At 36.3% G+C, this 25,866-nt stretch overlaps 2 protein-coding genes across 5 annotated transcripts in view; both read right to left on the bottom strand.

Moving 5' to 3' along the window:
* Positions 1-719: 719 nt before the first annotated feature.
* Positions 720-6,823, bottom strand: LOC123698621. Of its 2 annotated transcripts, XM_045645349.1 has the most exons (8): positions 6,554-6,823; positions 5,481-6,440; positions 4,373-5,378; positions 3,171-4,297; positions 2,976-3,084; positions 2,688-2,821; positions 1,711-2,604; positions 1,417-1,489 (listed from the first exon to the last, which is right to left on the bottom strand). In XM_045645349.1, the coding sequence occupies exons 1-8, from the start codon at positions 6,693-6,695 to the stop codon at positions 1,476-1,478; spliced, it is 4,386 nt and encodes a 1,461-aa protein (XP_045501305.1). In that variant the 5' UTR covers positions 6,696-6,823; the 3' UTR covers positions 1,417-1,475. The 2 variants fall into 2 exon arrangements, with proteins under 2 accessions (XP_045501304.1, XP_045501305.1); XM_045645348.1 differs by having other exon boundaries at positions 720-2,604.
* Positions 6,824-9,643: 2,820 nt separating this feature from the next.
* The window catches only part of LOC123698421 (ral GTPase-activating protein subunit beta), a 32,503-nt gene continuing 16,280 nt past the window's right edge, over positions 9,644-25,866 (bottom strand). For all 3 annotated transcript variants that reach the window (XM_045645035.1, XM_045645033.1, XM_045645034.1), the window contains 10 exons: positions 24,872-25,043; positions 23,621-23,750; positions 23,244-23,345; positions 16,659-16,864; positions 15,793-15,937; positions 15,041-15,165; positions 14,288-14,538; positions 14,028-14,114; positions 13,697-13,916; positions 9,644-10,002 (listed from right to left, as the gene is read on the bottom strand). In XM_045645035.1, the coding sequence (XP_045500991.1) occupies positions 9,891-10,002; positions 13,697-13,916; positions 14,028-14,114; positions 14,288-14,538; positions 15,041-15,165; positions 15,793-15,937; positions 16,659-16,864; positions 23,244-23,345; positions 23,621-23,750; positions 24,872-25,043 (1,550 nt within the window). In that variant the 3' untranslated portion in view covers positions 9,644-9,890. The remainder of the gene's footprint in view (positions 10,003-13,696; positions 13,917-14,027; positions 14,115-14,287; positions 14,539-15,040; positions 15,166-15,792; positions 15,938-16,658; positions 16,865-23,243; positions 23,346-23,620; positions 23,751-24,871; positions 25,044-25,866) is intronic.

The following is a 25,866-nucleotide window of genomic DNA, read 5'->3' on the forward strand; positions in this document are numbered from 1 at the left end:
CAATCGTATTCTAACTAATAATATAACATTATAAGCAAAATAGCCAAAATACTTACAGTTATTATCAATTTTATCAGAAGAGTCAAGAGATCCGTTTTTTGCAATTTTCAAATGGTCACCATTCGCGACTGTACATGGCTTTGGTAAAAAAACCTGCATGTACGCAAAGGACATAGCTAGTCCCTTCCCAATATACCGATTAGCGAAGCTTAGGTCTGCCATAACAGCGCCAGCATGTGTGTAAATACTATGTCCTTTAAAACGGACGAAATCAATTTAAGGGTTAAGTAATTAATAACTATTATATTTTTATATGTGTATGTTTATCATTTAGTAGGTATATATTATTATGTAATTATTAAGTAATATGTATGTTTATAAAATATTGTTTAGTTTTAAAATAAGATTTTGATGCCTCCCTTTATACAGCAAACACTTGTCCTTTGCCTAAGGGGTCGCCTGGTAGAGATCACTCTGAAGTGATAAGGCCACCCCGTTACACATATTAAAGCTGTAACTTTGTGATTCATTATATACTTTTATATTTTATAAAAACAATGTGTGTAATGAATAATGTCAAAGTGTCAAATAAATAAATAAACAAATATTATAAGCATTTAGTTACAACTAGTTCTAACTTGGGAAAAAGCATTGGAAAGGAAAACGCATAGATGTGCGTTTTCGTGTGTGATTCAAACAATAAAAACAACGTCTTAAATAAATCTCTATTCCTTTATTTTCTTCAGAAACCTAAAACTGAAAACACAACCAACATCGCACTTCAAATTTTTCAAGACCCACACAATAAATAACACAAGTATCATACAAAACAGGACACAATTATTATTTAGTAGCTATATAAAATTTCAGGGAAAGACAATGCAGCAAATACTGTCATTACAAGAATAGAATACACAGTTACTAAAACATCTCTTTTCATTTTTAACATGGGATCAAAATCTAACAGATCATTTTTTACTTCCTTTCTCCGTCTCTTTACATCTGATGAATCGCAGTGAACTACAGAATTGTCACGCATTACAAGTTGATTTGTATTTTCTTTAGTTTTATTAGTTACTTTTGATTCTGACTGTATCAATTCATGCAGTGATGGTTTCGATGGAATATCAGGTAGTTCTATAATTCTTTTAGTTGAAGAATTGCAATAAAGTGTTTGATAATCTGAAAATAAAGAGTGTTCGGAGGGTTCGCTGATAACACCGATGAGAGAGCTCGTCACATTAGTGCTATGGTGGACTGTAATAGGAAAAAATCGAGAAGGTACTTCAGTGAATGTGTGCACATATTCAATGCCAGAAAAGTTTACGTTTACTTCCTTATCCGATCGCACGGGCGTACTATTTATCAATGGTCCATATTTAGCTGAATTTGAACTTGTTAATAAAGCACATAAATTGCAATTTTCTCCAACATCTTTTAAATTGGCGAAAGATAGTGCATCTTGGGGACTATGTTCAACTGAATATTCCTGTAATTTTGCATTTTTCAAAATGAATTCTAATTCTTTATATTCATCATCATTAACACGATGTTCATTTTTAGTTATGTACGTTTGACAAGAAGTGATATTTTTAATTTCATTGAGTAAACCTACTAATATATCGAGAGATGTAGTATCTATGTTACTCGAAATAAGACTTAGACTGGATTCGTTTAAATTTTCCTGATGTACTTTGGAAGGTTCCCTACCATTTAGTGAACTTAGATCTGGTTTTTCGTCACACTTGTCTTGAAGAGAATTTTTTTCAGCAACAACAACAGTTGCTCCGCTTACTTGTGCACGTTTCTCTTCTTCCAAAAGTGCAGGGGACTCGTAAAAACATTGATCATTTTTATTTGATTTAATGTCAGATTTAATACTTCGATTTTCCTCGGAATGTTGACTGTCCGATGTAGCTTCTACGGACTCAGCTGTTTTTTGAGAATTATCTATTTTATACATACTAGGTACAGCATAGCCAACTGTTGCGTACTGTTTCGGGAAGTTTGCAAATGTCCAATCAATAAGTGATTTGGAATGAGTAGGTGTATACAGTTCTGTTTTAGTTTTTGACTTTGATTTAGTAAATTTTTGTGATAATGTAGATTTAACAACAATGGAACCAGCATCACCAGAATGTAATACAAAAACTTGCTGCAAAGAATGTTTAGGCGTTAATGTTAAATTCTTAATCCGCAGACGTTTTTGAAATGTAGCCGCTGATAATCGGCGGTATAATGCATTTTCTAGCCGCTGTAACTCTGTTGTGGAATTGAAAGGTTGAATATCGTATGTCATAAAATCGATATTACTATTACGAATAGATTCATTATGATTATTATCCCTTGGTAGACTTGCTACAGCTGTAGTGATACTTTTATCTCCAAAGATATCAATTGGGAATTCGGTATTAGATATAAGTTCGTCATATTGGTCCATATTTTCTACAAATGCTTCGTTTAAATCATCTTTGCTTCTTTCTTTTTGTTCATTAAGTGAAGTTAATGCAGGAAGAGCTGTGTTTACCATTGTATCAATCATATAATGTAATTTTTTTCCAAGCGTAGTAGATTCCTCTGCGGTCCGAGATGATGTTACAGATCCTGTATAAACATATTATAGTTTAATTGAGGAATCAATAATCTTTAAAGCAAAAATCTTTACGATAGTTTAAAAAATAATCTACCTATATCAAGATCAGTTGGTATCAGCGGTACTCGGGACTTTTGAGCCCCAATGAAATCTTTTAAATCTCGTATCGGCGAACTGCGTCCATAATGGTTAGTTACATACGATTCCACCGCGACCATCTTTTTAATCCTAAAAATTAACATATTTTAAGCTACTTATTTGAACTCTTTAAACTTAAATTATTAACATAAATTCTTGGAAATAATAATTTTTAGTTGTCTAATCGCTACGAACATGTAAGTTGATTCACATTAGTTAAATGCATAATACAAAAATATCTTACAATGTTTTAGGCGCTTCTGGTATGGTATGTTTATGGGACGGTGCAGTCGCTGGCAATGGGGAACGTTTATGATTTCCATCGGGGCTGCTACTTGACGACCGTCTAGAACCTTTTAAACGGAATGAATATTTATAACTTTTTATCAATTTTAAATTTATTTTGTATAAAGCGGTATAAAAATTCACCTTTACACACCTAGGGGTGGTACGGCGGAATGTGGTTTTTGAGACAGTTCTAATCTTCGCTTTTGTCTTAAGTTAAATGCTTCTCTTCTATCAGCCACTGTATTATTTGTAACTCTTTGTTGTTTATTTAAAATATTTCTCACATTTCGGTTCTGATATTGTTCACTATTAGACTGAATATAAGATTTCTTAGGTTGTGCTAAACTATCAAGTCTTGAATGTGTCTTTGGTGGTCCACGTACCGCCTCACCTCTAGCTTCTTTGACTTCGTCTAATATATCCGTAACTTTTTTTCTATTCAATTTCTCATCCATAGATGTCTTGGTGTTTGACAATTTTGAAGTTTGAAGTAATGTATTATTATGTCGTGACTTTCTTTCTTTTGGAGTTGAAACTCGAGAAACATGTTCACTGTCTTTAGGGTGTTGGTCTTGGTGAAGCGGTCGTTTGAAAGTAACTTGTCGACCGCTATTCTTTTGTTCTGAATTAAGCTTTTTGTTCGTCTTGGATTCATTTTTAAGGCGGCTCTTTTGAACATTTTCAAATTCATGTAGCAGTTGAGAAATAGCTTTTAATGGATTTTCAGCAATTTTGTGCATAGGACTACTTATCTTTCTTCGATCTCTTTTTGTTTTGTCGTCGTTTGATCGTGTAACTTGATTTTTGCTATCAATTGTTACTTTTGGGTGTACTGAAATGGGTATTTCACTTTTTTTGATAACATTCTTTTTAATTTGTTGATCTTTATTGGCTCTCTCGAAACTAAAACAGCTTGGAATTGATGAAGCTAAATGATGTTTTACACTAGTTCCACTATCACTAGCTTGAGTGCAATGGTACCCTTCTTCATATTTATCCTCACCATCGCTACTTCCCACATTTAGTTCTAGTTTTTCTGCTGAATCTAATTGAGATGTGTCAGTTTTTGCAGGTTTTTGGATTAGATTATAAATTTTATCGATACTTTTTCGACATTCTACTGTAGGGGCACAAGTCGGCTGGTGTTTTGGCGATTCTTTATTAACGCTTAAGTTAATTTCCTTTGGGGTATTAGTAGGAACTATGTTTGTAATGCTTTGTCTGGATTCAATTGGCGCTGTTTCCGTTTTAAAGGTCGCAATTTCCTCATTTATAAGCCTGGAATATAAATATTATTTACGAATATTATTAATGAAAAATAAATCTTTGATTAAATATTTATGGATATCTTACTTGAAATTCGGCGAGGATTTGTTTTTTTCATCAGGACTATTAATGGTTAATGTTGGACTAATAAGGTCTTTGAGTAAGCTCAAATTAGAGCTAAAATCATCTGAGGCTACTGATGTAGGGGCAGTGCCTCCCGCAGTATTGTCAGTTTCGGACATTTGTTTCATTTGTAAGCGCATCACTTGAGTATCAGCATGATCAAGATAATAACTATGATTGACGTATATTATCTTATCTTTACTTTTATCTAATTTTGGAGATTTTATTTGTGGTTTTTCATTAGAACTATCTAAATCAACAACAATTTTTAAGTCTTCATTATTGAACTTTCGACCTTTTTTGCTTTTAACTTCGTTATTCATTGCTTGGCCGTATATAGAGTTGTAAAAAGATTTATTAGTAATTGATAGTTTCGTAACTGAACTTGATGCTCGAGCCATAACAGCTCCTTTGTTATATTTGTGTTTCGATATTTTACAATGTTCACTCAAAGCTTTTTTCTTATTTTCCCGTCTCTCGCGTATTTCAAGAAGTCTCTTTCTTTTCTTCTCTTCCATTGCATGGGATGCATTTTCATATGGAGATTTGATTCGAATTTTCGAAGCTGACTTTTTCTTCTTAATTGGGATTTCACTTTCTTCTGGTACCGGAGAGTTCATAGATAAACGTTGTAGAGTGCAATATAATTCGTTTGGTGTTGTAATACACAAATTTGCTTCAGTCTGTTCATCGCTATACGTCTTAGTATCAATAATAGTTTTGTGTGAAATAAACGTGTCAGCAAAATCTTGATTCCTACATTGTGGCGAAATGCTACTCATATCAGTGTCGGTACCAATCAGTGAATCTTCAAAGGTTTCTTGCGATTTATTGGTAAACATGTTTGATTCATACATAGTTTCTTTGCTTTCTTCATCATCTTCATTTAATTCCATTATTTTAGGTGAATCCTCTTTCATATGATCAGGAGGATTGTACATTATTGCTAAAGGTTCAGTTGCTATACAATCTGTGCATATATCATTAATTTTATTATTTTATATGATTTCTATTAATATTCAAATAAAACACAAAAAGAAAAGTCATCGTTAAATAATAATAAAAAACGTACCTTCGATAGACGTCTGAGGTAAAGTTTGTAAAATCATGATAGAGTCCAGTTTACTTATAACATGCCCTGAATCAGATTTTTTTATTTTTAATACAATATCAACACGTGACTGCGTGTCGTTATTGACAGATTGAGTTTCCTTTTTGCAATGGATTATCAAATTGTCATTATATTGTTGACTAAATAACTTATAAGTTCCACAAATTAATTTTGGAATTTCAAGTACAATTCTTTTCTCCAATAACTTGGAGAGGGATCTCACATCTACTTCAGAGTGTACTGTATCCTCCCACATTCTATTAAGACCATTCAACTTTGGCGTAACATTTAAAGGGATGCTAATTGAATTTGCTAAAATGTTTTTATCGTCATCTTGTCCCTTACAAACAGGATCTACAACCTCTCTCCATTTCTTCTTTGCTTTATCCGTTAAGTAATCCCCATTGCTGATTCTCCTAAGATGTTCTATTGTATGTTTCACATATGTGATAACGCTATCCATGTAAAAATTGTAATTGTCTTCTAGCCTTTTACAGCAAATGTAGTCGAGCAATGACGTTGGTAGGATATTAGTATTATAATTTTCAGGAATGAAACTATTTAACTGATCTTTAATAAATGGGTCCTTAAAAAGGAGATTTTCATTATAAGACGATGTTAAATTACTCGAATTCATAGCAACATTACCAAATTTTTGACAAAGATTAGTTTCATAAGACGATGTGTTGTTTATCAAATCTATTCTTTCTTTATTTATCATCATAATATTCCGTATATCTTCAGTGCTATAAATTTCACCAATGTCAGAATCATCGGTATCTTGATCATCATTGTATATGACGGTCTCCACATATTGGTTAGATGGTTTTGTTTGGGAATACTTTGCCTCAGTCATAAGTTTTGTGCCGATATCTAGGTTTTTATACAATATTACTAAGTCACTTGCTGTTAGAGTTTCATCTGCAATATGATAAAACTATCAATTTATCGTAAATTGGTAATACGTTCATTTTATTTCTACAAATATATATGTCTATACAATTTGTATATTTTATATGAACAAATAAACTTACTGCTGGCATGGTAGCGATGATTTTCAGCCATTATATCGTATAATTCATTAGCAGTTTCGTATTCATGGCAAGGGTTGTGTCTATCGCCTTCTTCTCCAATCCCTTTTGTCTCTTTGCCCTCAGACACTCGTCCTATCAACATTTCTACTAGCACATAAATTTATCAAAATAATCCAAACGGATATAAATTTTTAATAAGCAATAAATTCTGAAAAAACACTAGTACAAAATCGTCGATAAAATTGTAAATTTTAAAGTCAGCCAAACTGTTAATTTGTGTAGTATTGACAATCTTTTGAAATTCGAAAAGATCTCGGTTGCCAAATAGGATTATTATATAAAATCTAAAAAGTTTTACACTTTGATATCAAATAATGTTTTGAATGTGGTTTTGAAATTATGTTGAAATATATTGAAATTAAGTACAGTCCTACACTACTAATAGTCATCATCAAAAGTCGATTCACATAATATCTTAAATGGAAATGAATTAGATCTTTACTCTAGGACTTTGCGATTGTTAGGGCGGCAGCAGTTGAAATTATATTTCGGCAGTCGAATGATTCTTCTCATGCCGATATAAATGTTGTGCTTTTATTGAACAATTTTCTTCCGTGTAGTTACACCATAAGTAATTCGATTTTTTTTGTTCCGCTTTTGTTTAATCTAAAGGATTAATCTTTTCCTCGAAATAACATTTTGGATAGAATTGTATTACGCCTCAGTGGTAAAGTCCCTTAGAAATCTTAATTATACAAATCGACCCGTTTCACTGTTATCTGTATTTGCAAAAAGTTTTTTAAATCGCCGATACTATATCCTTGCTATATCCACATTTAGCATACCATCTAATGGCCGACTTAATACCTGAACAGCATGGTTTTTGTGGCGATATAAAACCCTAACTAATCGGGTCCCTTACACTGATGATTTTTGTGATAATGTTGATAGAGGTCAAGAAATTGATGCAATATAATATGTAGATTTTAGTAAGGCATTCGATAAGGTGGATCATTTACTGCTGCTTAGAAAGTTGTCACGTGTTGGTATTGTTTCTGAGGTTGGTATTCATGGTCTAATTTTAAAGTTGTTTGCAACTTACTTAGGCAATAGAAAGTTCACACTTGGGGCCTATTTTGTTTTTAATTTTTATTAACGATTTATCACATGAAATCACAAATTAATTACTCAAAATTGATACTATTCGCAGATGGCCTTAAAATTTTCAAAAATATAAATAATCCAGAGGATGCTAAATTTCTTTAAGAATATCTAAATCAAATATCAGTGTACTGTGGACAGTTTCTAACAAATTACCGTTAAAGGTGGACTTCCGACCAGCGCGGCTCTATCGCAACGGCCGCAGCGTCTAAGCCGCTGCGTCACTGTCGCAGCGGCTTAGACGCAGATTGGCTTCCGAGCAGCGCGACTCCGGCGTCAGTCACAGTTATTAGTCCATACCTGACGGTTGTGCGGTACAGTAGGAATGAACCGAAAAATTAAAAAAATATTATTAGAATCATATAGATAGAATAAATAATATAGATATATAGAAATAAATAATATAGAATCCTTTTTAGGCTGGTTTTTGTAGCCCGTTTCACTTAAATCGTACAAAATTGCATGTAATGTGCGTAATGTACGTAAATATGTTACTAACGTCCATTTTTTAGATATTCTTTCGAAAATAACACGATAATAACCTAAAAACAACGTGCTTTTGCAGCCTGCCACGCGACAGTGCTTGCGCGAACATAGCACGGCCGCTACGGCCGCGCGACACTGACGCAGCGTTACTGTCGCTGCGACAGTGACGCTGCGCTCGAACGTTCCATCATACATTTCCGTACTGTATAATACTATCGCACTATCGCCGCGTCACTGTCGCTGCGTTAATGACGCCGGAGCCGCGGTGGTCGGAAGTCCACCTTAAATATAAATAAATAGGTACTTGTAAAGGGCATTGAAACTTTCTGGCATATCAACCCGGCCGCCATTTTTATTTTTTTTCAAAATCGCGGCGCACGATTAAAGTTGTATGCATGGATAGAGGATACATAGACAAACAAAAAATGTCTAATAACATAGTACCCTAAAGCGTCACATTACCGAGATATTTGGAGGTAAATAACAGTTTATTGGAAGAAAGTAGGTAGATTCATTACATAAAAACATACATACATTACATAAAAATGTAAGTAATGTAATGAATACCTAGTTTCTTCCTGAAATAATAATAATCTACCTGGGAGTGATTATTTGGAGATAATATTATGCATATAGACACGTAATACAAAAAGTTTCAAACCCCTTTTCCAAAATAATAAAAATGTAATTGTAAATTTTCCAAAATAATAAATAATGTCATCCTTGATTTACAGTCGATAAAAGTAATTCTTTTTTTTTTTTTTTTTATAGTAACCCTAGCAATAGGGCCTTGATGGTAGGTGATAGACGCCGCCCATGACGACCACAACGTTGGGGACACTGCGATCGTATTGCCGGTTTTAAGGTGGAAGTTGGTGTTTTAGGAAGGTGTAGGCTCTTTGCTTGAAGGTTCCCATGTCGTATTGGTTGGGGAACACGGAAGGTGGTAAGGTGTTCCACAAGAGTGTAGCTCGGGGCAGGAAATGACGTGCGAAATGCACGGTTGTCGAGCGCCATGCATCCAGGTGGTGTGGATGATATTTTTGCTTGTGTCTGGCAGTACGGTGGTGGAATTGTGCAGGTGGTATTAAGGCAAATAATTCCTCAGAACACTCCCCGTTGTATATGCGATAAAATACGCACAGAGACGCAACATCACGCCTCAAAGCCAGAGGATCCAGCCGATCGGTGAGCTCAGGTAGATCGACAATGCGGCAGGCACGACGCTGAAGGCATCATAATATTAATAATATAGTAACGAAATATCTAAAACTTCTTGGAATTATATGGTTTTTGCATCGGCAAACCTTATTTTATACAGTGTCATTCAATAGCCGAAAGAATCTCGCATTCCTTACTTTGAAATTTTGATTACAAAGTGATAAATTCATTCGTTTGATTGTTAAGAGCTCAGGGTTAAAGTATTAAATAAAACACTTCAAATAAGAATCTATATTTTATTAAAACAAATTCATTACATAATATTTTATAATATATTTAAATAACAATAAGTACGTTGACATAAATGTGGAATGTTAGTCATTCTTAAAAAATAACATAATATTAAAAAATCAGTCTTAAAATTAAGTTTATCTTACAATTCGAGTGATAAATAGATAATTATATTATCATAAAATACTGAAAGCTGTTACAAATTTTATTAACTCTTAATATATTAATCTTCAATATATTAGGGTGCTCTAAAAAGCGATTCCAATAGCTGTGGCTCGTCTAAATCTTTCTTGTATTGTTGTGCAATTTCTTGTATCAAGTGACGTCGTCGAACATGGGGAGGTTGATATCTGAAAAAGAAAATATTTTATACAACTACATATTGCTAAAGGGCATTGAAACTTTCTGGCATATCAAACCCGCCGCCATTTTGATTTTTTTTCGAAATCGCGGCGCACGATTAAAGTGGTATGTATGGATAGAGGATACATAGACAAACAAAAAATGTCTAATAACATAGTAATTAGTACCCTAAAGCGTCACATTACCGAGATATTTGGAGGTAAATAACAGTTTATTGGAAGAAAGTAGGTAGATTCATTACATAAAAACATACATACATTACATAAAAATGTAAGTAATGTAATGAATACCTACTTTCTTCCTGAAATAATAATAATCTACCTGGGAGTGATTATTTGGAGATAATATTATGCATATAGACACGTAATAAGTCTAATTTTAGTGTTTGTCGTACTCATAAGTGAATATTTACCTCCAAATATCTCGGTAATGTGACGCTTTAGGGTACTATGTTATGAGAAATTTTTTGTTCGTCTATGTGTCCTCTATCCATACATACCACTTTAATCGTGCGCCGCGGTTTTGAAAAAAAATAAAAATGGCGGCGGGTCGATATGCCAGCGTCCATACAAAAAGTTTCAAAACCCTTAATTTTTTATTTAAAATTTGGACTTAATCGTATAGAAATAAAGAGTTTAAAGCCCGGCATTCACTACACGCACCGCGAGCCGAGCCCCGAGCCGTACCAATCCGTGGACAAATCCGTCATCGCCCACACACTACACGAGCGCCGAGTTGCAGTCCAGTCGACTGTGAACTTTGATGAGCCTTGCACGTATCTATCCTACCACGAAAAAAAGCTCTCTGGCTCTAGTAGTCGGTGCAATGCTTTTAACGCAGAAAAAAAAGCGCGTGTGGGCAAAGGAATAGCTGAAACAACGAAGAAAAAAAGAACGAAGGAACTAGAACTGCACATTTGATTAACTTTTTTCAATTAAAATAATATAATATATAATAATAATGACCGATACGAGTAATTTTTATATTTTACTTTACTAATAAACCATTCTTAACATAATAAACATTTTCTGATTTAAAGAACTGAACCTTTTTTCTTTTTAAATACTTACTAGAGACGTTACTCTAAAAATCGAAATCTGTTATCTAGAATCCACCATAAATAAATAAATGCGTTGTGATTTATGAATTCTTTTAATCCATACTTAATATTATAAATGCGAAAGTAACCTTGTAACGCCTTAACTACTGAAGCAATTTGCATGAAATTTGGTAAAGAGATATTTTGATACCCGAGAAAGGACATAGGCTACTTTTTATCCCGGGAAATAGGATAGGTTTTATCCCGGCAATCCCACGGGAACGGGAACTGTGCGGGTTTTTCTTTGACTGCGCGGGCGAAGCTGCGGGTGGAAAGCTAGTTATTTATAAAATTAATTATTTATATATGGCGAATGACTGACAAGTTCACCGACAAATCCGCGCGCGCACACACACGTACGGATTTGTCCGGCGCGGCTCGGGCGCGGCGCGGCGCTCGCGTCTCCAGACGGCGAGCCCGCGCCGAGCCGCGAGCCGCGCACAACTACACATACACACGCAGATTGGTCCGCGGACTTGTAGCCAGCTACAAATCCAGCGGATGGGTGCGCCTGTGAATGGTACCCATAATTGTCTTGTATACTTAAAATACTTTTAAATCTCTGCACGGTAAATTAGAGTTGCAGTATACATAAAATGATCAGTAAGGTAAATATTCGTATTTTGATAAAAAATAATCTACGTACTACGAACTAATCGGGTTGTCGCTTTTTTGTAATTTATGTTTTTCATTAAATGTTTAATTCTGTAGTAATTAATCAATCAAATTGAAAAATATTTTTATTATGATAAATTATTAACATTAAGTATAAGTATGTTAATCCTGCGGCCACAAACTCAGCAAAAAATTCGAAACCTTTTTTATATATTCGAAATTTTCTACATGTAACACGAAAATGTTCTTCAAACATTCGTAGGTTATCCAATTAAATCGTGTTTTTTAAGATTTATACAGCTCCCACGAGCAGAGGCGGCTTGCCCTAAGGAGCGCTGGTGCAGTGAACTCCCATAAATAATTATAATAAAATCATACTCCTTAATTTCATTATTAATATTAATTATTACTATTTAAAATCAATCGTAATCGTAAAAAACTATTGGCAATACCAATGAATATATCCATCATTCCATCATCCCATACACCTGTAGGTATAATACTGTATTATAAAACGCGCGTAGCGGAGCGCTCACGATTGCGCTCCAATGAAAAAATATTTAGTACATTTTCTAATACGAAATCCAATAGGAGTGAAAGAGATAGTTTTGTCAGAGTCCTGCGCGTGAAACAGAAGATTTTCTATGAAAAAATAGCAAAATTCGGAGCGCCGCTCCCGCAAACGTTGCCGGTTCGTTTTTACCGCGCGCCCTGGCGCCCGTACAAGACAGCGATTTCGCGCGACGTTGCCTATATAAACAAACACTCACACTAGTCAACTTGACTGCACGCGCGCGAATGTATATTCGGGAATTTTCTAATTAAAATCATAAAATACGTGTTGACTGTTGAAATAGCCGGTATTACTTGTGAGTGTTAAAATGGACAATTATAATGTGGCGTTCATTAAAAAGTGTGTTAAAACGTTACAAATTCGGCTTGAAAGCTAAGGGACCGCCACGGCCTGAACTTGACCTTACGCAAAAATGTACGACAAAAACGAAAGCATATACGCGTGTGTTTAAATCCGAACAATATGTGAAAACACCGTGGTTGTGTGGTTGTGATGAACATGAAAGCAACAAACTATTTTGTTTTCCGTTTTTATTTGAGGCGGGCGCGGCCGGCGGAGGTGAGAGTGCTTGGACTGAAACGGGCGTTGACGACTTAGCTCATCTTTCAATCAAGATGAAAAAACATTCACAATCTCGGTAGGTACCATTTGTCGAATGAACTGCAATTGGCGTCTATCGGACGACAAGACATTCGTAAAGCACTAGATTCCGCGTACCGAAAGTCAATACGCGAGTTCAATGACCGTGTCGATGAAAACATACATATTTTAAAACACTGAAAATACATGGTGTAAAGCAGTACAATTTAATTAAAAAAATACTTATAAAGGAAATGCATACGTCTTTCTTTTTGCCGTATAAAGACGTATGCATTTCCTTTATATGACACTCCATATGACACCATGTATTTTCAGTGTTTTATTTCAAGTGAACACCCATAAAATTTTGTCACGAGCCGCCTCTGCCCACGAGAGACTTATCTGATCTTATATTATCTGATTATCTGATCTTTTCATGTTTGTGAGCTATTTCGGACGTTTTGTAGGAAGTTTCGCTACTGTTTGTATCGTTGTACTGTGGCGCAGTACGTACACACACACACACACACACACACACACTCACAGGTCGGTGTTGAGGCGGGTGCGGCGCGCCAGGTGCGTGGCGGCGCGGCGCAGGCAGTGGGGCAGCAGGCGCGGCGCCAGCAGGGCCCCGTCCGCCAGCACGCTACTGCACACACACACACACACACACACACACTCACAGGTCGGTGTTGAGGCGGGTGCGGCGCGCCAGGTGCGTGGCGGCGCGGCGCAGGCAGTGCGGCAGCAGGCGCGGCGCCAGCAGGGCCCCGTCCGCCAGCACGCTACTGCACACACACACACACACACTCACAGGTCGGTGTTGAGGCGGGTGCGGCGCGCCAGGTGCGTGGCGGCGCGGCGCAGGCAGTGCGGCAGCAGGCGCGGCGCCAGCAGGGCCCCGTCCGCCAGCACGCCGGCCGCGGGCGGGGCCAGCACGCGCACCAGCCCGCCCAGCACGCCGCTGATGCAGATGGACCACACCTCGTGCCGCCGCCACGGCACGCCCGTCTCGCAGTACCGCAACAAATCATCTGGAAAACAATTTTCGACATGTGGAAATTGTTTCCGCAAAAAAAAAATATTTTACTAAAATTTGGTCCTTCCAGCCGGATTGCGATTCGCTGTAATGAAGTACAACTTACCGATTGGCAAATTGAGATGATCCTCAAAATCTTCCAACCAGATGATAAGAATTTTTGGTGCAAAATCTCGATTCCTCCTTCCGCTACCTTTAAAGAAAAAAAAGACGATTAAAATATAAAATTATTTTGCAAAAAACTTCGTCACAAGTTTATATAAAGTTTTACGACACAGCCAAAATCGATGTAAAGCTTTATCCTTGAAAAAAAAACGTGATAGAAAGCAAGACCAACAAAAAACCGCACATCCCTTTCACACATACCTGACAGCGCACTAGCAGAAGCTGCAGATCCAGCAGGAGCAGCAGATGCCGCAGCACCAGAACTTCCAGCAGGCGCTGCAGGTGCAGGCCCAGCTGGTGCAGGCGCAACTCTATCCAGCTCTAGTGATAGTGCCCTCGTCTTATCCACGCGGGGTATACGTCGCTCACATTCACTGGTACTGCGCTCGTAGCTCGCATGTGATGTGTTACTGGACACGTCCCAGCACGAGCCGCTCGTTTTGTCACCGCGACTACATATTTGAATATACCAATAATATGTATTGTAAATCGTACAATAAACGACATGACGATCAATCGCACTGATAAATTGCGAAACTCTGCCTACATATTTTATAAGGCTGAGTTTTCTTATGAGCGATACGATATATTTTGAAAGTTACCGCCACGAAATAAGGTAATTATTTCAATGACTATTTTCAACGTCCCTCGGACATTTTTTGACGACAATTTAATGTGTGATTATAAATCCAGTTGTTTATAGTATGCTAATGTAGTTGACAGAAATAAAAAGCTTTGCACGAATATAGTTTTTTATTAAAAAAAAATGCAGAAGACCACATTAAAGACCATTTGTTCTATTTGAAGTTAGATTACTTAGTTCTATTTTGGTTAAAGTTCAATTGCTCATTATATTTGCAAAAGTTGCAACACACTTTTTTATAAAATTCATCAGTATGATCAGTAAAAAAAAACAGAACAAAACTAATAACCACATTCATAATATACACTCACTTGACAGACAAGCAAGAGCCATCCACATCACACTTGCTGTCTCCAAACTCATCAGCCTCGCTCAGCTCCCGACCGGACGGCACTACGAACGCGATTTCATCTGTCGCATCCGACCAGTACAATACCTGTGACAATTAAAACCATACTAAACTGTAGTCTGCTCCTTTTTTCCAATCAGTATAATACATGTTGTAATTTCAATTTTCTTATTAAAGAACAGGATTCTTCTTTTTCCTCAACTCCATATATTTCCACAGTTTTAATATTTAAAAAACAGTATTAGTATACACACAGGATTACAATTCTTTTCCAGCACATACATAATATCTGAACAGAAAATTTTAAAATTTAAATCACAGTTAACATAAGTGCTGATTTACACAGGGTCAGTAACTGACTACAAATTCGAGGCAAATCAGTGCTGACCCGAAAAAAAAACCCTGTGTAAACAGATTTTAAGTCAGTGCAGAGGCTTGAAGTCTATACATAAACAGTTAAAGTCAGTTGACTCAGTGACTTGTCTACTGACCCTGTGTAAATCAGCACTAACAGAATCAAACTCAAACATTTATTCAATTCGATTTCTTCTAGAAGCACTTTTGAATCGTTTTAACATATTTTAAACATTTACCACCGAATCACCTGATTTGTCAAGAATACAATAAAAATACCAACATTTCTTCTTCTTCTAACTCTTTCTCTTCTTCAATTTAGATCTTAATTGTGATAAAACCTTAGTTTCTACAACACACCTGTTCTCTACCATCATAGATCGCGGGTGCAATGTTTTCTGGCGGAGAATGCTCAGATTGCGTGAAGTGCGGCTGTGCGTCGTAGCTCGTGCGCACGTGGCCCGTCCAGCCCGCGTGTCCGGACACTCGGACAGGTGTACCTAGCCTAGACGTTTTTTGAACACATTATTTAATAGAGAAACACATGATCATAAGTTTTAAGCATAAAAATTTGTAATACAGCGAAATGTAAATTGTATACTGCTATAATATATACTATGGTGACGATTAAATTCATCTTCTTTGTGTGAAGTGGTGAAGGAGGAATTAGCATCGGAGCCAGAGGCAGAATCAGAATTAGATTCTGATTACGATCAAGAGTACTGAGTGTTACTAGATTAGAGAAGAACATAAAAACATTTTACACAAATAATTTATATCTACTTGTACAGGGTGTCCCATTATTGGTATACTAAGCGCGAAGGGACTTGTAGTTTTGCATACACTGATCACGTAAAAAATACTTAAACAACAAAATTACGTCAAAAATTTTTTGTTAAATTTTTCCTGAAAATCCATGTTTTCTTCTCTAGCTTCGCGCAGCCGGCATATACCACTTCTCTAATGTGCGCATTTTGTCTACAAGAACATAATCTTGAACGATAGCTCACGTGCTGGTGGCAAGGTTGGGCGGGTTGCTTTATACGGGTGTACACATAGAGTTTTAAGAATTCATCTATTTGAAAAAAAATGCGTCCGGATTTTTTTACGTACTCAGCAAAACTATAACCTCTTTTGAGCTTAGTACACCAACAGTGGTACACCCTGTATAAAAATATGCGAAAATGTGTTGATTTGTAACAAAAGAGAGCACGATGCGCACATACCCGCGCAGCATGCGTACAAAGCCGGCGGGCACGGTGTGTGCGCTGAGCGCGTTGGCCACAATGTCCCGCGCGCACGTCTGGCCGGCGCGCACGCACAGCGCGTGCACGGTGAGCGCGGCGCGGGCGCCGGTCGCGTCTAGCCGACGTAGTGCCGCGTGGAAACCGGGAGCTGAGCTGTCTAGTGCTGTGAGGCGGGCGGGACTGCCCTGCGACACATACACAGTACACACATTAGTGAATGTGAAGGGAAAATACAGCTACTAGATACTAAATAGCTGAAAACACAGTTAACAGAATAGCAACCAGGGCCTCTAGACAAATAGCAGAAACGCTAAGGAATAGAATCCCCTATCGATAATAAGTGACATCCATACTAATATTATACATGCGTAAGTAACTCTGTCTGTCTGTCTGTTTACTTAATCACGCCTTAACTACTGAACCAATTTGCATGAATTTTGGTATAGAGATTGTACGATTACCTAATCGTACAGACAATACATGTTCCCGGAATGCAATGCGTCGATGTTGCATATTTTATTATAATGTATTAATTATTATTTTACCACACAATGTTAGTTCGCATTCGGATTCCGCACCGGGCGGAGCTCCATCCTAGATCATCTCATCTCATCCCATTATAGTGAATTAATAATAAATATCTCTTTATCTCAATCTCATATCTTATAAATTTAACCCCATCCCCCGCCAACATTGGTCCTTCGAGCAAACGGTGAATTGCGGGACCGGGACAAAAAGTGTGCATAAAGTTTGTGCTGTGTTTGTGTGCGTGGTTCTGGTTTCCGTGATCACATCGCGACCTCGGTGCTTTGGAAAGGCACCACACATATCTTCACATCTCTACCCTGGTGTCTTGGGGGGACACCACACCTCAACCTCGGTGCTTTAGGTAGGCACCACACATCTTCATATCTCAACCTTGGTGCCCTGGAAAGGCATCGCATCTCTACACATCGACGGAATAATTCACATCTCGGTGCGGCGTAAGCGTAACTTGAAGCTAACCAAGTAAGGTTTCTTATTTTATCTCTTATTTTCAAACATGTCGATGGAGGATATTTTAGCTACCCAAGAGCAATTAATAGATGCATTGGATAAGCTACACATAAACTTTAAAAAGGATGGAGCGGAGCGAAAGACTCCCGATTATATACGACGAAGACTAGAAACGCTAGAACAATATTTTGTAGACTTCCACAACAACCATATGATACTTCTATCTTTTAACGATCACTCTCATGAGTATTTTGCATTCAATAGATATGATCAAATTAAGAAAAAATATAATCAAATAAAGGCAGCCTTACAGAATTATAAATCTTTAGAAACCCCTGAATTACAACCTCCAACCTTTCAAACCCCGTCAACCTCTCATGAATATCAAGAAAAACCTCCTAACAATATCTCCAATATAAATAAAACGGAAGAGCTTATGAAAAAACAAACAACTAATTTTAAGGCTTTTCTGCGAACTGTTTCAAACATAAATCTTGATCTTATATCGGAAAAGTGGGAATTTGAGGATATCCTAAAGTCCTTGCAAATCCGCTGGTCGGTAATTGATACCTTGCATTGGGAATTAGAAAATGAATTGAGCGGAACGAACGCAGAATATGAAGAACAATTTACTAATTATGAAAAACATTACTATAAGTTAAAAACAGATATTAATAAAAAGATGTATTCTCTATCTCATATAGAAAAATCAACCCCAAAAGTGGAGCTGCCTACATTCGAAGGAAATTACATGCAATGGGTTTCGTTTAAAGATCTATTTACGGAAACTATCCACAATAATCCGTCACTTTCTAATGCACAAAAGTTACAGTTTCTCAAGAGTAAAGTTAAGGGCGAGCCTGAAAAAATGATCCAACATCTCCAAATCAGTTCTGATAATTATCTCATATCTTGGAATATCCTCAGTCATCGTTACGATAACAAGCGATTAATTTTTACATCTCATCTTAATAACCTCTTAAATATCCCTAATATTCAACATCAGTCATATCAACATATTAAACGGATTCACGATGTTACATATGAGAGCATTAATGCAATTGAAAACCTTGGAATTAACGTGACATCGTGGGACCCTTTTCTTGTTTGTATATTATCCCAGAAGTTAGACCCAGAGACATACAATGATTATATGCAATCCTTAAAGTCGCCCAGAGAGATACCTGTATTGCAAGACTTTTTACGGTATTTAGAAACTAAGTTTATGACGCTAGAGACCTCACGAAAAAAGCATGAAAGCTACACTACAAAAGCATTTGATCAACCATCCAATCAGCATACACATTTAAGAAACTATAATAATCAATCATCCTTTTCTAAAAGTTATAATAATAAATTTAAACAGAGTTTTAATAATCCATATTCTACAAATCATGCTATTTCGCAACGAACGTATTCCAGTAATATAACAAATGTAAAACGCAAGCGGTGTCCGATGTGCAATTCTAGCGAACATCGCCTTTATACATGTCCGACGTTATTACAAATGCATCCTTATGAGCGAAGAAAAACGGTTGAAAACATGAAACTTTGCCTCAACTGCCTACATTACCACGAAGGAATGAAATGCTTTTCACGGATATTGTGTAAGCAATGTAATAAAAATCATAATACCCTTTTACACGAATGTTTCACGTCACAAAATATGACACCGGAAGCGTCACGTTCGAGGTTCCACGTGCCTCGTTCGAAACCTTTACGCCCACAACAAGAAAATATGAACACATTAGTATCCACTCCAGGTGACCCCAGGGAAATACCTATTACTAGCTACTGCAATTATCAAGGTTCAAGCAGCAGATGGATCTCACCTTAACACGAGAGCGCTTCTAGATCAGGGCTCACAAATCTCAACTTTAAAAAATACCCCGTAAAAATGAATATATCAATGTAATCTTAATTTAAATAGCAACATCCAGTAGTTATGGGAAATGAAGGAAACCTTACTCTAAATCTTACTTTAAATCTATCTCAGGAAGACCTTTAAAGAAAATTTCGAAGAAAAATTAGGTGCGTCAAAATCTTAAATGTATCGCCTAATTTATGCAATTAGAAAACAAATTTATAAAACAACATCAATTAGCACGCGAATATAAGCTATTCATATCGAAATACAAAGAACTCAGACACATGATACCCTGTGTGTCGGACGCCGACTTAAGGCCCAGTGGCCACCTACCGCGCACCTTACGCGCAGAGTCATCAACTACAGCCTTGCGAGTTGTGTTCAACGCTTCCTCGAAAACTTTAAATGGATTAACCCTTAATGATCTCATGTATAGAGCGCCTAATTTGCAACATGACCTTCAAATCCTAATTTTTAGATGGCGCCAATTTAAGTGCGGGTTCACGGCGGAATTGATCTCCAATCCTACAAAGCGACAATTTTTGTCCGAAATATCGAAAATCTTTGATCCCTTTACAAAAGATTACATAATAAAATAATGTGATGATTATGATTATCTTACTATGAAGCGATCTATTGTTAAGCTATCACTGTTACCTACAAATATAAATACTATTAATGAATCTACAATAAGGAAGAAATTAAAACATCGAAAACAAAGAATATTCATATCTCAAAACAATAATTATGTCCCATGATAAGAGAACAACTAACACAATGCGACGCTATAATATTACAGCTTGAGCACGAGTTCGGCGAATTTGAATTTTATAATAACATTTAATTTATGAGTGATTCATTTGATATGTGGTTTAATAGACAGAGTAGACTACGTTGCTAATAGTTTATTTGGACCAGAGGTTTGATGAAAAGAAATATGTATGAAATATTTAATCTCATTTCTATCCCACGTATATCAAACGGCAGCATGGTGAACGTGATACCAACCTCTAATTTAGCGGCTATCAACATACAAAAGGACTCTTGTATAACGATCTCGGAAAGCGATTTTAAATCATGTTTGAGCCAGAATCCTACTACGATGTTTTGTCACATCAGAAATCCTATTCAACATTTAATAGATGATCATGATTTATGTAAGAGAATTCCTAATACGAGAATTTGTCAAACAACATTATTACCTTGTACGAATCGTTGGCAAGAATTATCGACCTCTAATGTATATTATTATTTTTGTTGTAATGAATGCAACATAAAATTTATCTGTGCTGATAAAATAACCTCTACAAAGGTAACAAAAGCGGGTTTGTTAAGCGTTATGGAGGGTTGTACTATTAAAACTAAAGATTTTCAAGTATTTTCTCATAAAAAGCTGTCGAGCAATATAAATACCACTTCCGAGTTTGTGGCAATAGAAATTGCTCCAATAAATCATCTTATAAATATATCGATCTCCAAATTAACAGATCAGGATCTCAATACAAACAGTTCGGAAGACATTAAGCAATTTGACGAAATAAAAAGAAAAATTGACCTCCTAAAACTGAGTGAACCATTGGGCACGAAGTTGTCGTATCACGACATTCATCATTACTTCATAATATATGTGTTAATTGAAATTCTGGTTGTTGTGGCAATAATAACGTATTGGAGACAGCTGCGTCGTCGACGAGCTTCAGCAGAGCCGGCGGTGGAGGCTGCGACCAGCGTCGCGGTCCCCGCCCGGCCACCTCCAACCCCGATGACAAGTGATTGTGTGATAAGTGTTAGTGAATGTGATGTGCGCGTAAATAAACATGACCAGGCCTCGTCGCCAATCTTTCGAGTGTTCTCGCTTCCCAACTTAAGTGAATCTCTGTAACGCTATTATTAAAAACAATTGTAACTTAATCTTGTAACCCTATCGTAAAGAACAAATGTATCTTAATCTTATACTTATTGTATCTTCATCTTTTAATCAATGTATGTATCATCTTGTACTCATAACTAACACAATCATTTAGTAAATAGACACTAAATTGTAATATCACCTTGTTAGTTTTAAGTTCATCTTTCATCAAGTTACTAACCTTCACCTTTTTCTCCCCCGGGAACATGTACGATTACCTAATCGTACAGACAATACATGTTCCCGGAATGCAATGCGTCGATGTTGCATATTTTATTATAATGTATTAATTATTATTTTACCACACAATGTTAGTTCGCATTCGGATTCCGCACCGGGCGGAGCTCCATCCTATATCATCTCATCTCATCCCATTAAAGTGAATTAATAATAAATATCTCTTTATCTCAATCTCATATCTTATAATTAACCCCAACCCCCGCCTACAGAGATATTTTGATAACCGAGAAAGGACATAGGATACTTTTTACCCCGGGAAATAGGAAAGGTTTTGTCCCGGAAATCCCACGGAAACGGGAACTATACGGGTTTTTCTTTAACTGCGCGGGCGAAGCTGCGAGTGGAAAGCTAGTAAGCTTATAACGTTTTGCTAAGGATTCGGTCAATCTACCAACGACGTCGACCACATCGACCAAAATTTTTATCAAGTCGAAATTTGGTAAAATTGCAAAAAAAAACACAATTAAAAAAAATAAAATATTAATTTTCTGTCGCTCCGGTAATTTGAAAAAAAAAATTCAAAAAACGGCTGAGGAGTTTCATCGGTACGATGTTGGTGTGAATGAGTTCAAACGTTTTGTAAGAACTTTTGCTACTGTTTGGATTATGTATACTGTGAGATTTTGCGCTTTACGTCGACTGCATGAAATTATCTATTTTTTTTCATTGTTTCGAGGGTGTTAAAGCAAGTTTATTTTGATTATTTATTAAATATATACTTAAATAAATAAATAAAAAATAATAATAACAAATTTTGTGCTATCAAAATGCATCAATCAAGATGGCGGCTAAATAAAATTATATTATTTTTTCAGATGTCAGAAGACGTAAAAGCGGATAGTGCTATTAGCTAGTTCAATAAAGAAACGAATCTTCAATGGCGGCGCTTATCATTCCCTCTCGCTCACACACGACCGTACGGTATGCAAAAAAAAAGGGAAAAATTAAATCACTAAAATGTATTTGATTTTCCCTATAATAGTTTTTATCATAAATTTACAATGACAATTATGCATTTGCGAAAGTAAATAATGTTTTATTGGAATTTGACAAAATATGTTCTTTGGGAAAAGTTGTTCAGTTTTATGGGCTTATTACAAGTATTATGGGGATTTTATTACATTCTGTATACGTAGATATGATAATTCATATAAATACACAAATACAATAACAAAAAAGTTTGTCAACAAACAATTTGAAATAATTAATAAAATAATTATCAATTTACGTTATTTTTATTTTCTTTTTTGCTGATCGTACCATCTGTCAAAGTCAGCTTTGGCCGCCATTGAAGATTCGTTTCTTTATTGAACCAACTAATAATAAAATTCATATTCAAGATGGTGGCTCCTGAAATTTGGAACTTTTTGCTGAGTTTTTTTACAGAATACTGTCGGAAGTAGTTCCGCAACACAGTATAACATTACTACATGTTATACTGGTTTTTTTGTATGACAATATAATGACATCTGAACTAAGAAAATTAAAAAAAAAAGAATATTGTGATGCGTTTAATATTCATTCAGATATAAGATTAGAAAAAAAAACTTACTTTTTTATCTGCTGCAATGTTCAAGTACCCAAAGTGCGATAGGAACATTCTTGCCGTTTGGAATTCAGTCACTGGTTCTGGAGGTACATACTCCTCTGGTACCTGGGTAAATATTATAATTATGATAATATCTACACTAATATTATAAAGAGGAAAACTTTGTTTGTTTGATTGTAATGAATAGGCTCATAAACTACTGGACTGATTTTAAAAATTATTTCACCATTCGAAAGCTACATTATCCACGAGTAATATAAGCTATATATTATCACGCTAAGACGAACAGGAGCGGAGCCACGCGGGTGAAACCGCGCAGCACAGCTAGTTTGAAAATAAAAGGTATGCTGAAAAATATTTCTCTTTCAAAATATTCTTACCACATTGTCTTCGCTATCTCTAACTTTCTTCTCAATGGCCGCTTGCTGTTCCAACAGTTTGAATAGTACATTAGCATCGGGGTCGTTTAGTTGCCGTAGTACTGCGTCCAAGCTTGGGAAAGCGGAGTCACTGAACGATAATATATAAAGGATTAATATAAAATACATAGACAATTTTAGGAATAGGATAAATTATCTTAATTAAGAATCTATGAATATGTTGCTTGTGAATCTATGACTGTCTAGTGTCTATGGTAAGTTACTTTGTGTTTTGATTGAAAATATTTTCAGGGCAATTTTTCACACACGTCACGATCTGATCCCATACTAAGCTTTCGCTTGTGTTATGGAAACCAGATGGCTGATAAACATACATATATAAAATTTTTAAATAAATACCTACTTATATAGATATTCAACACCCAGACACAGAGCAAACATCTATGTTCAACACACAAATATTTGCCCCGGGTGGGAATCGAACCCACGACATCTGGCTTGGAAGGCAGGGCTACTACCAACCAAGCCAACCGGTCAGTCGAAAAGTAATAGTATATTGTATTTTTTCATCGGAAAAGGGATAATAAAGTAAATTGGGCTAATTTGGCACGTTTTATTTACAGCATTATGTGTGTACTAGATTTCCGCCCGCGGCTTCGCCCGCGTAGCAAAGGAAAACCCGCATAGTTCCCTTTCCCTTGGGATTTCCGGGATAAAACCTATCCTATGTGTTAATCCAAGTTACCCTCTATATGTGTGCTAAATTTCATTGTAATCGGTTCAGTAGTTTTTACGTGAAAGACTAACAAACATCCATACATCCATACAAACTTTCGCCTTTATAATATATATATTAGACTAGCTGCTCTGCGCGGTTTCACCCCCGTGGCTCCACTCCTGTTGCCCGTAGCGTGATGAAATATAGCCTTATAACCTTCCTCGATAAATGGGCTATCTAACACCGAAAGAATTTTTCAAATCGGACCAGTAGTTCCCGAGATTAGTGCGTTCAAACAAACAAACAAACAAACTCTTCAGCTTTATAATATACTAGAGGTCCGCCCCGGCTTCGCCCGTGGTACATATTTCGCAATAAAAGGTAGCCTATGTCCTTTCTCGGGTATCAAAATATCTTCATACCAAATTTCATGCAAATCGGTTCAGTAGTTTAGGCGTGATTGAGTAACAGACAGACAGACAGAGTTACTTTCGCATTTATAATATTAGTATGGATATTAGATGTACACTCACACCGCGCAGGGCGGGGCGGGCGGCAGCGGCAGGCAGGCGGCGGGGGGGCGGGGCGGCGGCTCCAGCATGGGCACGGGGCGCGCGCACGCCCCGCCGCCGCGCCCCGCGCAGCGCGCCGCCCCGCGCCGCCGCAGCGCCCACGCGGAGCGGCCCCACCCGCTGCGCACCACCACTGGGATATCCAATATACACAATTTACTCAGGCCCCGAAATCACAGACACAATAGAAAATCTATTGTGTCGTGGCCCGATCGGGCCGCTCGGGGCTCAATGGGTTAAAACATAAATGGGTTCATTTACTGTTATACAATTATATATAATAAATTTGTATCAAATTTTATTATTTATTATTGGTCCAATTAATTTAATTTATTATATTTTATCGATTTTAATGTTTTGTAGTTACCTATGTAGAAAGTTTGCAATTTAATTTTTATTTGATTTTTATTTATTACTTTATTTTATTTTGATTTATTGATTTTTATTTGAAGTTGAATGTATGGGAAATACTCCTGAAATAAATCAATTTTATTTTATTTTTTATTTTTATTTATTTACTTAAGATATTGATAGCCGTTCGAAAACTCCATTGAACATACACACTTTATTGGTGAAGTGGGTTATACGATTTTTTTAAGTAATTGCCACTTAAAAAAAATTCGTAAGACATTTCCGTAGAAACATATCTTTTCATCATAATTTAAACAATTACATGAAATTTTATACGGAAAAGTTGACCACCTCGCCCCAATTTTTAACCGAAGTTAATAAGGATTTACGAATAATAAATAAAAACAGTAAATAAAAGATTTCAAGGATTAATTTATTAACTACAAAACAATCGACACAAGAAGATAGAATAAATAGAGATATAGAAAAACAAAATATATATAAGAAAAAATCTCTGTGACGAAAAAGAAAAACGTTTAAAAAATCACGATACCATGTCTCTCATCTAACGAAATGCAATACCATATTTTCGAAAGAACGAAAAA

This window comes from Colias croceus, chromosome 16 (genome assembly GCF_905220415.1).
Source record: "Colias croceus chromosome 16, ilColCroc2.1".
Taxonomy (NCBI): domain Eukaryota; kingdom Metazoa; phylum Arthropoda; class Insecta; order Lepidoptera; family Pieridae; genus Colias; species Colias croceus.

Excerpts from the sequence above, each read along its gene's own strand:
- LOC123698621 (XM_045645348.1), bottom strand. The coding sequence starts at position 6,695 with ATGTTGATAGGACGAGTGTCTGAGGGCAAAGAGACAAAAGGGATTGGA. Across the intron at positions 6,441-6,553 it reads TCATCGCTACCATGCCAGCA|ATGAAACTCTAACAGCAAGT; the intron begins GTAAGTTTATTT and ends ATCATATTGCAG. Across the intron at positions 4,298-4,372 it reads AAATCCTCGCCGAATTTCAA|GCTTATAAATGAGGAAATTG; the intron begins GTAAGATATCCA and ends TTTATATTCCAG.